The sequence below is a fragment of the Rhinatrema bivittatum genome, chromosome 6 (genome assembly GCF_901001135.1).
Source record: "Rhinatrema bivittatum chromosome 6, aRhiBiv1.1, whole genome shotgun sequence".
NCBI lineage: Eukaryota > Metazoa > Chordata > Amphibia > Gymnophiona > Rhinatrematidae > Rhinatrema > Rhinatrema bivittatum.
This window is the reverse complement of record NC_042620.1, coordinates 70977774-70991343: the sequence shown is the minus strand read 5'-3', so window position 1 is coordinate 70991343 and position 13570 is coordinate 70977774. Positions and strand designations below refer to the sequence as shown.

General features: G+C 43.4%; 1 protein-coding gene across 3 annotated transcripts in view; it reads right to left on the bottom strand.

Moving 5' to 3' along the window:
• Positions 1–13570, bottom strand: part of ACVR2A (activin A receptor type 2A) — a 404271-nt gene that overhangs the window by 47313 nt on the left and 343388 nt on the right. For all 3 annotated transcript variants that reach the window (XM_029605421.1, XM_029605422.1, XM_029605423.1), the window contains one exon: positions 10125–10239. In XM_029605421.1, coding sequence (XP_029461281.1) covers positions 10125–10239 — 115 coding nt within the window. The remainder of the gene's footprint in view (positions 1–10124; positions 10240–13570) is intronic.

The following is a 13570-nucleotide window of genomic DNA, read 5'->3' as shown; positions in this document are numbered from 1 at the left end:
ACTTTCTCTGATACTTGGGAAGACGTAGACACTGACTCATCCTCTGAGGATATTTTGTCAGAACCATCTCCTCCAGAGGAAAGGAGAAAATCTCCCCCAGAAGATCTCTCCTTTGCCAATTTCGTTAGAGAAATGTCAGAGATGATTCCCTTTGATCTCATTACAGAAGAAGATACAAGACACAAAACATTGGAAGTACTCCAATTTGTTAATGCTCCAAAGGAGTCATAGCTATCCTAGTACATGAAGTACTAATAGATTTATAGCATCGACTTTGGGAACATCCCTGCACTGTTCCTCCAGTAAATCGAAGAGCAGATGCAACTTATCTTGTTCAGCACATACCTGGATTCCAGAAGCCACAACTGCCACAGTCAGTCAGTGGTTGTGGAGTCAACACAAAAGAAATCAAGGTGACTTTGTCCACATTCATCAACACCTCCTGGCAAAGATCAAAGATTTATGGACATTTTAGGCCGTAAAATGTTTCAGGGCTCTATGCTGGTGTCAAGAATTGCTGCATACCAACTCTACATGACTCAATACCAGAGAAACCTTTGGAAACAGGTTCAGGAAGTAGCTGACTCTTTTCCTCAACAGCAGCAAGCCAGTCTCAATGCCATTTTACATAAGGGCCTGGAAGCTGGTAAACACAAAGTTTGTGCAGCCTATGATTCCTTCGAGACAGTTTCTCGTATGTCAGCAACAGGAATCAGTGCCAGGAGATGGGCCTGGTTAAAAGCATCAGACCTGAGGTCCAAGATAGACTGGCTGATTTACCTTGCACCGGTGAAAATCTATTCAGTGATAAAATTCAAGACGCAGTAGCTCAATTGAAGGACCACAATGAGACCCTGAACCAATTATCAACTGCCACTACCGAGGTCCCCTCTTCTGCCAGAAGATCAACCAGAAGAGACCTTAAGAAGCCTTTTTATTGCCCATACAGGTATTACCCATATGCATCTCCAGGGCTTACAACTAGACCATCTCAGAGAGGACATTCTCGACAGCTTAAAGCATCCAGACCTCAGCCTTCTCCACAAACAGGCCAAGCTTCTGGATTTTGAAACCTTTCCAGAGAACAGCAGCCCCACCACAAATCCAAAATCAGATTTTCCAGAAGGAGGTCAAGTTCATCACTTTATAACCAATTGGCTCAACATCACCACAGACCAATGGGTTATTTATATCATATCCCAAGGATACAGTCTAAACTTTCTCACAGTACCCCATGATTCACCACCCAACCCACTGTGGATACACAAAGATCACACAACTCTTCTAGAGTCAGAACTATCCACCCTTCTGGCCGCCGGGCCATGGAACCTGTCCCCCGACCTCAGCAGGGCAGAGGGTTCTACTCCCGCTATTTTCTCATTCCAAAGAATCAGGAGGCCTCCGCCCCATTTTAGACCTCCGCAATCTCAACAAATTTCTATGAAAAGAAAAATTCAGGATGGTGTCCTTGGGCACCATGCTTCCCCTTTTACAAACAGGAGATTGGCTCTGTCTCTGGATCTTCAGGATGCTTATGCTCACATTCCAATCTTCCCACCTCACCGCAAATACCTACGACTCCTAGTGGGACATCAACATTTTCAGTACCGGATCCTGCCTTTCGGACTTGCCTCGATACCCTGTGTGTTTACCAGTGCCTAGCAGGGGCTGTGGCCCATCTACACAAGAAAAGCATACACTTCTTTCCTTACCTGGACAATTGGCTCATAAAGAGCCAATCCAAGCAAGGAGCTCTCAACACTCTCAAGCTCACTATCCATCTGCTACACTCGTTGGGATTTCTCACCAGCTACCAAAAATCCCACCTGACTCCATCTCACCTCCCGACTTTCATTGTAGCAGATCTGGACACCACAGATGCAAAGGCCTTTTACCTGCCCAACGACCGCACAGACACACTCTCCAGACTAGCTGTAATCCTTGCACACAAAGAGAATAGCCTCAGCCCATCAATCTATTTATTTGTTTTTATATGCCGACATTCAACATGTTATCACATCAGTTTACATGGAACGTGTTAAGTTGATTACATTGTAACAGGGTGAGTTAACTGGGATTACATAGCAAGGGGAGAGTAATTTAACATAATTATTAGTTTTTGAGGAACATTACTTTTATAAACATTTATGTACATAGAACTTGACTCTTTAGCAGAAAGCAGGTTCAGTGCAACATGGCTTGATTCAATAGGACACGACTGAGTATAAAAGCTTAACATGTTGGGTTAACTACAGTTTTAGTAGAACAGAGCTGTATGTGGGTAAAGGGACTTTGGGAAGTTAAACGTTTCAGAGGTAGAATTTGTTTGGTATGTAGAGAGGTGGTATGGTGGTTTTGTGCCGGGGTTGATGGGGGAATCCTTAGGAGGGGAGGTGATTCTTAACACTGCTGGGCCACATGGCTTCCATGGTCCACGTCACTCCTATGGCCAGGCTGGCCATGAGAATAACACAATGGACTCTAAAATCTCAATGGTTCCAAGCCATTCAACCATCATCTCCAATTCATATAACCCACCAGTTAAGTTTATCTCTTCTCTGGTGGAAGAACATAAACAACTTGCTAACAGGTCTACCCTTCCAACAACCAGTTCCGCAAGTAACTTTAACCACAGATGCATCCACCTTAGGTTAGGGAGCTCATGTTAGCAATCTTCAAATTCAAGGTACTTGGACACAGCTCGAAGCAACATTTCAGATCAACTTCCTAGAGCTTCGAGCTATAAGTTATGCTCTCTATGCGTTCAAGGACTTCCTTTCACACATGACTGTTCTCATAAGAACATAAGAACATAAGAAAATGCCATACTGGGTCAGACCAAGGGTCCATCAAGCCCAGCATCCTGTTTCCAACAGTGGCCAATCCAGGCCATAAGAACCTGGCAAGTACCCAAAAACTAAGTCTATTCCATGTAACCACTGCTAATGGCAGTGGCTATTCTCTAAGTGAACTTAATAGCAGGTAATGGACTTCTCCTCCAAGAACTTATCCAATCCTTTTTTAAACACAGCTATACTAACTGCACGAACCACATTCTCTGGCAACAAATTCCAGAGTTTAATTGTGCGTTGAGTAAAAAAGAACTTTCTCCGATTAGTTTTAAATGTGCCCCATGCTAACTTCATGGAGTGTCCCCTAGTCCTTCTACTATCCGAAAGAGTAAATAACCGATTCACATCTACCCGTTCTAGACCTCTCATGATTTTAAACACCTCTATCATATCCCCCCTCAGTCGTCTCTTCTCCAAGCTGAAAAGTCCTAACCTCTTTAGTCTTTCCTCATAGGGGAGTTGTTCCATTCCCCTTATCATTTTGGTAGCCCTTCTCTGTACCTTCTCCATCGCAATTATATCTTTTTTGAGATGCGGCGACCAGAATTGTACACAGTATTCAAGGTGCGGTCTCACCATGGAGCGATACAGAGGCATTATGACATTTTCCGTTTTATTCATCATTCCTTTTCTAATAATTCCCAACATTCTGTTTGCTTTTTTGACTGCCGCAGCACACTGAACCGACGATTTCAATGTGTTATCCACTATGACACCTAGATCTCTTTCTTGGGTTGTAGCACCTAATATGGAACCCAACATCGTGTAATTATAGGATGGGTTATTTTTCCCTATATGCATCACCTTGCACTTATCCACATTAAATTTCATCTGCCATTTGGATGCCCAATTTTCCAGTCTCACAAGGTCTTCCTGCAATTTATCACAATCTGCTTGTGATTTAACTACTCTGCACAATTTTGTGTCATCTGCAAATTTGATTATCTCACTCGTCGTATTTCTTTCCAGATCATTTATAAATATATTGAACAGTAAGGGTCCCAATACAGATCCCTGAGGCACTCCACTGTCCACTCCCTTCCACTGAGAAAATTGCCCATTTAATCCTACTCTCTGTTTCCTGTCTTTTAGCCAGTTTGCAATCCACGAAAGGACATCGCCACCTATCCCATGACTTTTTACTTTTCCTAGAAGCCTCTCATGAGGAACTTTGTCAAACGCCTTCTGAAAATCCAAGTATACTATATCTACCGGTTCACCTTTATCCACATGTTTATTAACTCCTTCAAAAAAGTGAAGCAGATTTGTGAGGCAAGACTTGCCCTGGGTAAAGCCATGCTGACTTTGTTCCATTAAACCATGTCTTTCTATATGTTCTGTGATTTTGATGTTTAGAACACTTTCCACTATTTTTCCTGGCACTGAAGTCAGGCTAACCGGTCTGTAGTTTCCCGGATCGCCCCTGGAGCCCTTTTTAAATATTGGGGTTACATTTGCTATCCTCCAGTCTTCAGGTACAATGGATGATTTTAATGATAAGTTACAAATTTTTACTAATAGGTCTGAAATTTCATTTTTTAGTTCCTTCAGAACTCTGGGGTGTATACCATCCGGTCCAGGTGATTTACTACTCTTCAGTTTGTCAATCAGGCCTACCACATCTTCTAGTTTCACCGTGATTTGATTCAGTCCATCTGAATCATTACCCATGAAAACCTTCTCCATTACGGGTACCTCCCCAACATCCTCTTCAGTAAACACCGAAGCAAAGAAATCATTTAATCTTTCCGCGATGGCCTTATCTTCTCTAAGTGCCCCTTTAACCCCTCGATCATCTAACGGTCCAACTGACTCCCTCACAGGCTTTCTGCTTCGGATATATTTAAAAAAGTTTTTACTGTGAGTTTTTGCCTCTACAGCCAACTTCTTTTCAAATTCTCTCTTAGCCTGTCTTATCAATGTCTTACATTTAACTTGCCAATGTTTATGCTTTATCCTATTTTCTTCTGTTGGATCCTTCTTCCAATTTTTGAATGAAGATCTTTTGGCTAAAATAGCTTCTTTCACCTCCCCTTTTAACCATGCCGGTAATCGTTTTGCCTTCTTTCCACCTTTCTTAATGTGTGGAATACATCTGGACTGTGCTTCTAGAATGGTATTTTTTAACAATGACCACGCCTCTTGGACATTTTTTACTTTTGTAGCTGCTCCTTTCAGTTTTTTTCTAACAATTTTTCTCATTTTATCAAAGTTTCCCTTTTGAAAGTTTAGCACGAGAGCCTTGGATTTGCACACTGTTCCTTTTCCAGTCATTAAATCAAATTTGATCATATTATGATCACTATTGCCAAGTGGCCCCACCACCGTTACCTCTCTCACCAAGTCCTGTGCTCCACTGAGAATTAGATCTAAAATTGCTCCCTCTCTCGTCGGTTCCTGAACCAATTGCTCCATAAAGCTATCATTTATTCCATCCAGGAACGTTATCTCTCTAGCGTGACCCGATGATACATTTACCCAGTCTATATTGGGGTAATTGAAGTCTCCCATTATTACTGCACTACCAATTTGGTTAGCTTCCCTAATTTCTCTTAGCATTTCACTGTCCATCTCACCATCTTGACCAGGTGGACGGTAGTATACCCCTATCACTGTAGTCTTCCCTGATACACAAGGGATTTCTACCCATAAAGATTCAATTTTGTATTTAGTCTCATGCAGGATGTTTATCCTGTTGGACTCTATGCCATCCCGGACATAAAGCGCCACACCTCCTCCCGACTGCTCCTCTCTGTCATTGCGATATAATTTGTACCCCGGTATAGCACTGTCCCATTGGTTATCCTCTTTCCACCATGTCTCTGAGATGCCAATTAAGTCTATGTCATCATTTACTGCTATACATTCTAATTCTCCCATCTTACTTCTTAGACTTCTGGCATTAGCATACAAACATTTCAAAGTTTGTTTTTTGATTGTATTTTTATTCTGCTTTTTAATTGATAGGGATAAGTTAGAATTTTTTAGCTCAGGTGAGTTTTTAGTTACAGGCACTTGGACTACTTTTCTAATTATTGGAACCTCACTGTCGGGATGCCCTAATTCTAATGCATCATTAGTATCCTTTAAAGATACATCTCTCCGAACCATGCGCTGCTGAGCGACTGTCGGCTTTCCCCTTTGTTCTAGTAGATTCTCGGCCTACCCCGCATCACAGACCTCTACTGGATCTACCCTCTCTGGCATATCATCTATACCCAGGTTCTCGGCCTACCCCGCTCTGCGGACCACTACCGGACCCATCATCCTCTCAAGACCTGGTGAGACTCTTTACCTGCGCTGCAGAATACAGACTGGACTACACTATCAGAGACTCTTCTCCTCTGGCTGGGCTTACAGCCCATTCCCCAGGCCACCAACTACATTGCTGTATAATGAAGGCTATCATTTCGCTGTGTATATTACTGCTGAGAACCAGCCTATCACTACAAGTCCCCATAGGGCTCTGCCCTGTGGGAGGAGTCATCGCTTGTAGTGAGACCAGGTGTTCACAACTCAATGTCAAAAAAACAACACCTAGTCTTAAGGTTCTGGTATGGAGATAGGCCAGTGATCCTGGGTGCAGTTATACCATGGCCCAGAGGGTTGGCAACATCACTTGAATGCGGAAGCTACTGTTAAGCCCAGCAAAGCTGTCTCCCAGTAGAACCAAGATTTTATTTGCATGAGGTGAGTAGATAAGTCCAGAGACTCACTTCCTGATTAAGGATTTTATGTCCCCCGGTCAGGACTGAAGCTTAGAATGGAATGGGCTGATGAATCTAGGACTTTGTCACTTCCTCCCCATATTGTCACATTTATGGTATAATGTATATAGTTAGGAAGGCTTGGGTACCCAGTTTAGATTCCCTTGTTAGGTCTCCAATAAACATGTAACCATATATTTTTCCACTCAATTCAGTGGTCTGTATATTTTGTGGGAGGACTGGAATGGGTCATGGTTGCCTTGGTTGTTACTTTTTTTTTTCATCTTTTGCTTTCTTTCAAAAACTTTGTTTTGCATTAAGAAAACTGCACATTAAAGAGTACAGAGCACAACATTTTGAACTGCAAAAATCTGTTTCATCAAGCAATTTTATGTAAAGTAGTTTCAAGTGTAACCTCATTGAATTTACAATCATGCGCAATGTCACATATGGATACAGTTGCATCAGGTGGGGATAAGAGGCACTTAGGAAGCTGGCTTACATATTAAGGCTTTACTCTCTGCCACACTTCAATTTTCAGTACTTTGTAATGTTGGCATTGTTTGAATACACTCCTACTGTGGGCATTTGTTTGAAAACTGATAAATTTCTGTTTAGACTTACTGTGCTAATTTCATTCAAAATCATACTACGGAAGCTGCCACAAAAACAGGGCATTTAGGTCAGATTGTTCATGCTCACTGCAACAAAATTGTTAGCAGATGTCGCCATATCCAAGATATTTTAATCCAGTAATTCAATCAAGAGCAGGCATCAGTACCATACTCACAGAGTGCGAAATTCATTCTGTTTGGTGAAAACTATGTATTTATGTATGTTTCTCTAGATAGATATATAATTAAACTGCAATTACAGATCCAGCAAAATTAAGGGACACAGATTAATTTCATTATTATTGGTAGAGTTTGCATTTTAAAGCATATTTAACTGCCAGTGACACAAACTTAATAAAAGCTTTAAATATTAACAAACAACTACGTTAACAGGTACTATTTACTGGGGCTGAGTATTATTTTTTTAAGACACCTGGAAGTGTATTGTAAAGTTTAAAGGGAATCATTCCTTATTTTCTGACCCGGCTCTTTTAGAAGATTTCTTAAGAAATAAGTCTTCCATTGGTGGCTGAACCTTGCTTTATTAACTACAAAGAGTACTGGAGTACCCTCCAGTTTCCTGCAGCAAGTTTTTCAAGATTCTGCAGCAAGAATTAGCAAATTCTGTGGCAATTTGTATAATTTTGCACAGATTCACACCTTTGTCTATGCAAAAAAAGTCTTTTTTTTAATTGAAAACCATTCATATTGTTTGTTTTAAGCAATACTTAAGCTATTTATAAATAAAAAACATACCATGTGCAAAACTCAGCAATTTATCAAGTTAAAACAATTTACAAACTTTTAACTATGAAATATCACTTCTGTTTTGAATTGAAATAGGGCAACCATCCATTTTATACTTTGAGAAAGTCCTTGTCTTTCCAAATCTATGAGCTTCTGTATGCTAAAAATTCCAGGGGGGGGGGGGGGGGGGGGAACGACTGAACACACGTCAAGAAATATTTCTTCACGGAAAGAGTGGTGAATGCATGGAATGCCCTTCTGGAGGAGGTAGTGAAAAAGAAAACAGTTAATGAATTCAAAGGGGCATGGGATAAACAATGTAGATCCCTAAAAGCTAGAGGATGCAAATGAAGAAGTGGGGGCATGGCAGTAACCTGCACAGATGTGAACAAAGCAGAAGTGAATCTGTGTCAGGGAAAGAAATTTTTACTGATCGTTTAATATGGGCATTCTGTTAAACTATCAATAAAAATGTCTTTCCCCGACACCGATTCACTTCCGCTTTGTTCGCATTTCTGCTACATTGGATCGGCTTCCGTGCTGTTTTTTGAATAATTTGCAAAGAACAGCAGTTACAATCCTTAACAGAAGGCACAGGTATTACTACCCTCAATCAATAACCTTGATGCTTTTAATACAACTGCAACATCACACCCTGCTTTTTCAGTGGGGGAGAAAGGAAACTGGACACAGACCAAAAACCAACATGGGCCTTAACTTTTACGGTCTGGGGTACTGACGTGCAGACATAAGGGGAAAAGCACAGGACAGCTTCCACAGCCAAGTCCCAAAGCAAAGAACATCAAGCAGTATTGTCTGAATTATCAAGAAGTAAAAATGTTGCTAGCAGTAATTTGTGTGTTTGATAGTTGCTTGGTTTTGATTGTAAATATTACTCTTATCATAAGGCTTGAGGAAAATGCATGGAGCAGAAGTTACTACTCTTGAGAAAAACATGGGTGTATCCTGAAAGGAGCAGCAGATACTACTATAAGAAGCTTGCTGGGTAGACCTTATGGGCCACCTGGTCCTTTTCTGTCTTCATTACTATGTTACTATCAGCAGCTTTTCATGCTGTTAATTACACAGAAAGATAAGCGTACATGTATTCGACATATGGTAACAGTTACAAAAGGGAGTGAATTAGCACAAGTTGAAACTTGTCAGCAGTAGTGTCAGTCAAAGATTCTATGAACTGAAATGAATGCTCTCTGACATTTGGGGGACACTAGCAGTTTCAGACTTCCAAAACACATCCAGGTCTTTGTAAAATGTATATGTTTGGCCATATATGTAGGTATAAGAACAACTGTATAAGAATAAATTATTCTATACAGCCATCACTCCATCTTTGGTTTGATGAGGGATCAAACATTGTTTTCTCTGTCCACTCCAACCTCACCTCCCCCACCAAACTTGATTTCAGGATAGGAGAGAAGGGGGGGCACAGGAGAAGGTGGTTCCCTGCAGCCTGTTTGCAGGAGAGAGGCTGAAGCAGGAATAAAGAGAGAACTCAAATTGAAGGCAAGCAAGCACCCTGCAGAGTTCTTCAAAAGTTTCAATTAAGAGGTGGCAAAAACTTTCAGGAATGTTAAGTCTACCTTAGATTGTACAATATGTGGCAACATGCAATTTCTCCCTGCCACAGGCGGCTAGGGGCACTGAGTAAAGAACATTTCTGTAAGAACAAACTATGTAAATGTTAGGTATCAGTTATGTTTTTTTCTTTTGCCTCTCTCATTTATGCTTCTATTTTTTTTCTTTTTCCTTGACTAATCTACCCATTTTACAGACTGGATAATATTCTTGGGGTATTTTCTTTTCTTTTAAACAGGTTAATTCATGTTGAATTATGTAAAATAATATATTTGAATGTTAAAAATAGTATGCAGACTGTATTAAATGATTTCAATGTCCCAAATACATGGAGGAAAGATGCTGGACCCATTTATATGCAGGTCTCACATCTTAGAGCAGTGGTTCCCAATCCTGTCCTGGGGACCTCCCAGCCAGTTGGGTTTTCAGGATATCCACAATGAATATGCATGAGAGAAAATGTGCATGTTATGGAGGTTTAGTTTTTGAGAGTTACGAGATGAACACATGCAGACAATGCATCTGCAGTATTTCAAAACAAAGAAGAAACTGTATAAGCCAAAATTATTTGGTTAGACTGACCAAAATATATTGTATTGATTGCTTACCTGCCCATGAGTGTCACCTGCAGACTTTCCAGATTCAAACTTTAAAGCTAGACCAAAATCAGCAATACAAGCTGTAAGGTTGTTCTTCAGCAGCACATTCTTGCTTTTGATGTCCCTTTTTAAAATAATAAAATATATAATGTTTGACATTTCTCCATATAGCAACAAGCAATAAAAATATTTGCTAATATTTAATTAATATTTAGGAAATACATTGCTCAAACTTTTATGAGTTGATATTAGCACAGTGATTAGAGCACAGGGCTGCAAACTCAGGGGCTGATGCACTAAGGGGCGCTAAACCTATCGCAGGTTTTTACTCACTTTTTAGCATAAGCTTTTCAGCAATAATGTAGCCCTGGTATGCAAAAAGGGATTTAGTGCCAAAAAAAATTAAAAACCCTGCAGCAGGCTTAAAGCAGGTGCTTGCAAATCACAGTGTAATTGCCAAATTAGCTATTACCCTGCAATGCGCAGAGTCACGCTAAGCAAGAAACTGCCTAGCATGTCGCCTACTTCCACGAGAAATTTAATGCCTGCTCAGAGGTGGGTGTTAAACTTTACATGACCGGCCTGACCAAAGCTCCACCCTCCACAAGATCTGGCCTGATGGGCCAAGCAGTCTGGGATCCTCTACCTGAAATGGTGCATTCGGAAGGTCCGTGTCTTAAATCAGTGCTTGCCAGATCCCAAATCCCACCTCGGCAGTAAGTGAAGGAATAAAAATATTTATATTACGATTTATATTACGTGTCGGGCACTTAATGTAGAGATTACTTACCTGATAATCTCCTTTTCCTTAGTGTATGCAGATGGACTCAAAACAAGTGGGTATAGTGTGCTTGTGCTAGCAGTTGGAGACTAATCTGACGTCAGCACGGGTACATATACCCCCACAGGAAGTGCAGCAATTCAGTAATCTTCCTTGCAAAAGCTGTATGGATATATGTGTAACTGACCGATCGTTTAAATAAACAGGATTACCCTGACCGATTGATAGTAGCTGGAGACCGCCAGCGTTCCCAAACGGAAGGCGTCGACACCCGGCAGGGTGGATGCCCTATCACAAGAAAACATGGCTTACCGTGAGTCGGTGAATCCCCATGTATACCGGCAGCCGTGCGGGATGCTGAGTCCATCTGCATACACTAAGGAAAAGGAGATTATCAGGTAAGTAATCTCTACATTTCCTAGCGTGTAGCAGATGGACTCAAAACAAGTGGGATGTACAAAAGCTACTCCCGGACTGGGTGGGAGGCTGCCCGAGGACCGTTCAGGATTGCCCTCGCAAATGCTGTGTCCTCCCTGGCCTGGACGTCCAGACGGTAGAATCTGGAGAAGGTATGGAGGGAGGACCACGTCGCCGCTTTACATATTTCTGCAGGCGACAGCATCCTAGTTTCTGCTCAAGAGGCCGCTTGCGCTCTGGTAGAGTGAGCCTTGACCCATAGAGGTGGTGGTTTTCCCGCTTCTACGTAGGCTGCCTTGATAACTTCTTTGATCCAGCGGGCAATGGTTGGCCGTGAGGCCGCTTCCCCTTGCTTCTTCCCACTGTGAAGGACGAACAGGTGGTCCGTCTTTCGTACTGCTTCTGACATTTCCAGATATCTGGACAGCAGTCTGCCGATGTTGAGATGGCGTAGCATTCGACCTTCTTCCGACTTCTTCAAACCTTCCGTGGTTGGCAAGGATATGGTTAGGTTGAGGTGAAATTGTGAGACTACTTTGGGTAAGAAGGAAGGAACCGTGCGAAGATGGATAGCCTCTGGAGTGATTCTGAGAAATGGATCACGGCGGGACAGCGCTTGTAGCTCTGAGATGCGGCGTGCTGAACACACAGCCAGCAAGAACACCATTTTCAAGGTTAACGAACGGAGACACAGGCCTCGAAGAGGCCTGAAGGCGGGTCCTGCTAGAAATTCCAACACTAGGTTGAGGTTCCACAGGGGCACTGGCCACTTCAGTGGCGGGCGAATATGTTTGACTCCTTTCAGGAAACATGAGACGTCTGGGTGCGTGGCAATGGTGTTGCCATCCCTCCTGGGACCGTAGCAAGACAGTGCTGCCACCTGAACCTTGATGGAGTTGAGGGATAGACCCTTCTGAAGTCCATCTTGCAGGAAATCCAAAACGATAGAGATTTTTGCAGCATGTGGATTGGTGCTGTGAGTGTTGCACCAGGCTTCAAATACTCTCCAGATCCTTATATAGGTTAGTGATGTGGAGAACTTGCGTGCTCGGAGGAGTGTATCTATTACCGGCTCCGAGTATCCCCTTTTCTTCAGTCTAGCCCTCTCAATGGCCAGACCGTAAGAGAGAATTGAGCTGGATCCTCGTAAAGGATGGGACCTTGCTGCAGCAGGTCCCTGTGTGGAGGCAGGGGTAATGGATTCCCTGCCAGTAGTCTTCTCATGTCTGCGTACCAGGGTCTTCTTGGCCAGTCCGGGGCCACTAGAAGAATTAGGCCTCTGTGCCGCCGAATCTTGTGTATAATGGCGCCCAGCAGGGGCCATGGAGGAAAGGCATATAGCAGGATCCCCTGAGGCCATGGCTGTACCCAGGCATCGATCCCCTGGGATAGAGGATCCCGCCTGCGGCTGAAATATCTGGGTACTTGAGCGTTGGACCTGTCCGCTAGTAGGTCCATGCCCGGCGTCCCCCACTGGTCCACAATCATCTGGAAAGCTGTGGGCGACAGCTGCCATTCCCCCGGATTTAGGCTTTCTCTGCTGAGGAAGTCTGCCGTGGTGTTGTCCTTCCCGGCGATGTGGACGGCGGAGATGTCCTGGAGATTTGCTTCTGCCCAAGTCATCAGGGTGGCTATTTGTAGAGATACCTGTCGGCTTCTGGTTCCATTTCGTCTGTTATTTCCTTCCAGCCGGAGTATGCGCCTTGTAATATGTGCCGCCTACTAATATGCGCTTATCCCCAGGCGCTTATCAACGGGCGCCTATGAATGCGCGCTTCTCAACATGCGCCTAGGAACGGGCGTCTTATGAACGTGCGCCTAGGAACGGGCGTCTTATGAACGTGCGCCTAAGAACAGGCGTCTTATGAACGTGCGCCTAAGAACAGGCGTCTATGGACGTGCGCCTAAGAACGGGCGTCTATGGACGTGCGCCTAAGAACGGGCGTCTATGGACGTGCGCCTAAGAACGGGCGTCTATGGACGTGCGCCTAAGAACGGGCGCCTATCTATCGGCCTGCTCCTATCGGCGTGCGCTGAGCAACGTGCGCCTATTGGCGTGCGCCTAGCAACATGCGCCTATCCGCGTGCGCCTAGCAACGTGCGCCTATCCGCGTGCGCCTAGCAACGTGCGCCCAGGTGGCGAAGGCGGGCAGGCAGGCAAAATGGCAACCTCCTTGGCGGGCTGCCACGTAGGCAGACCCCGCTAATCCTCACTTCCTCAGAGACCACAGTAAAGATGTACGCCTTACCTTGTCTT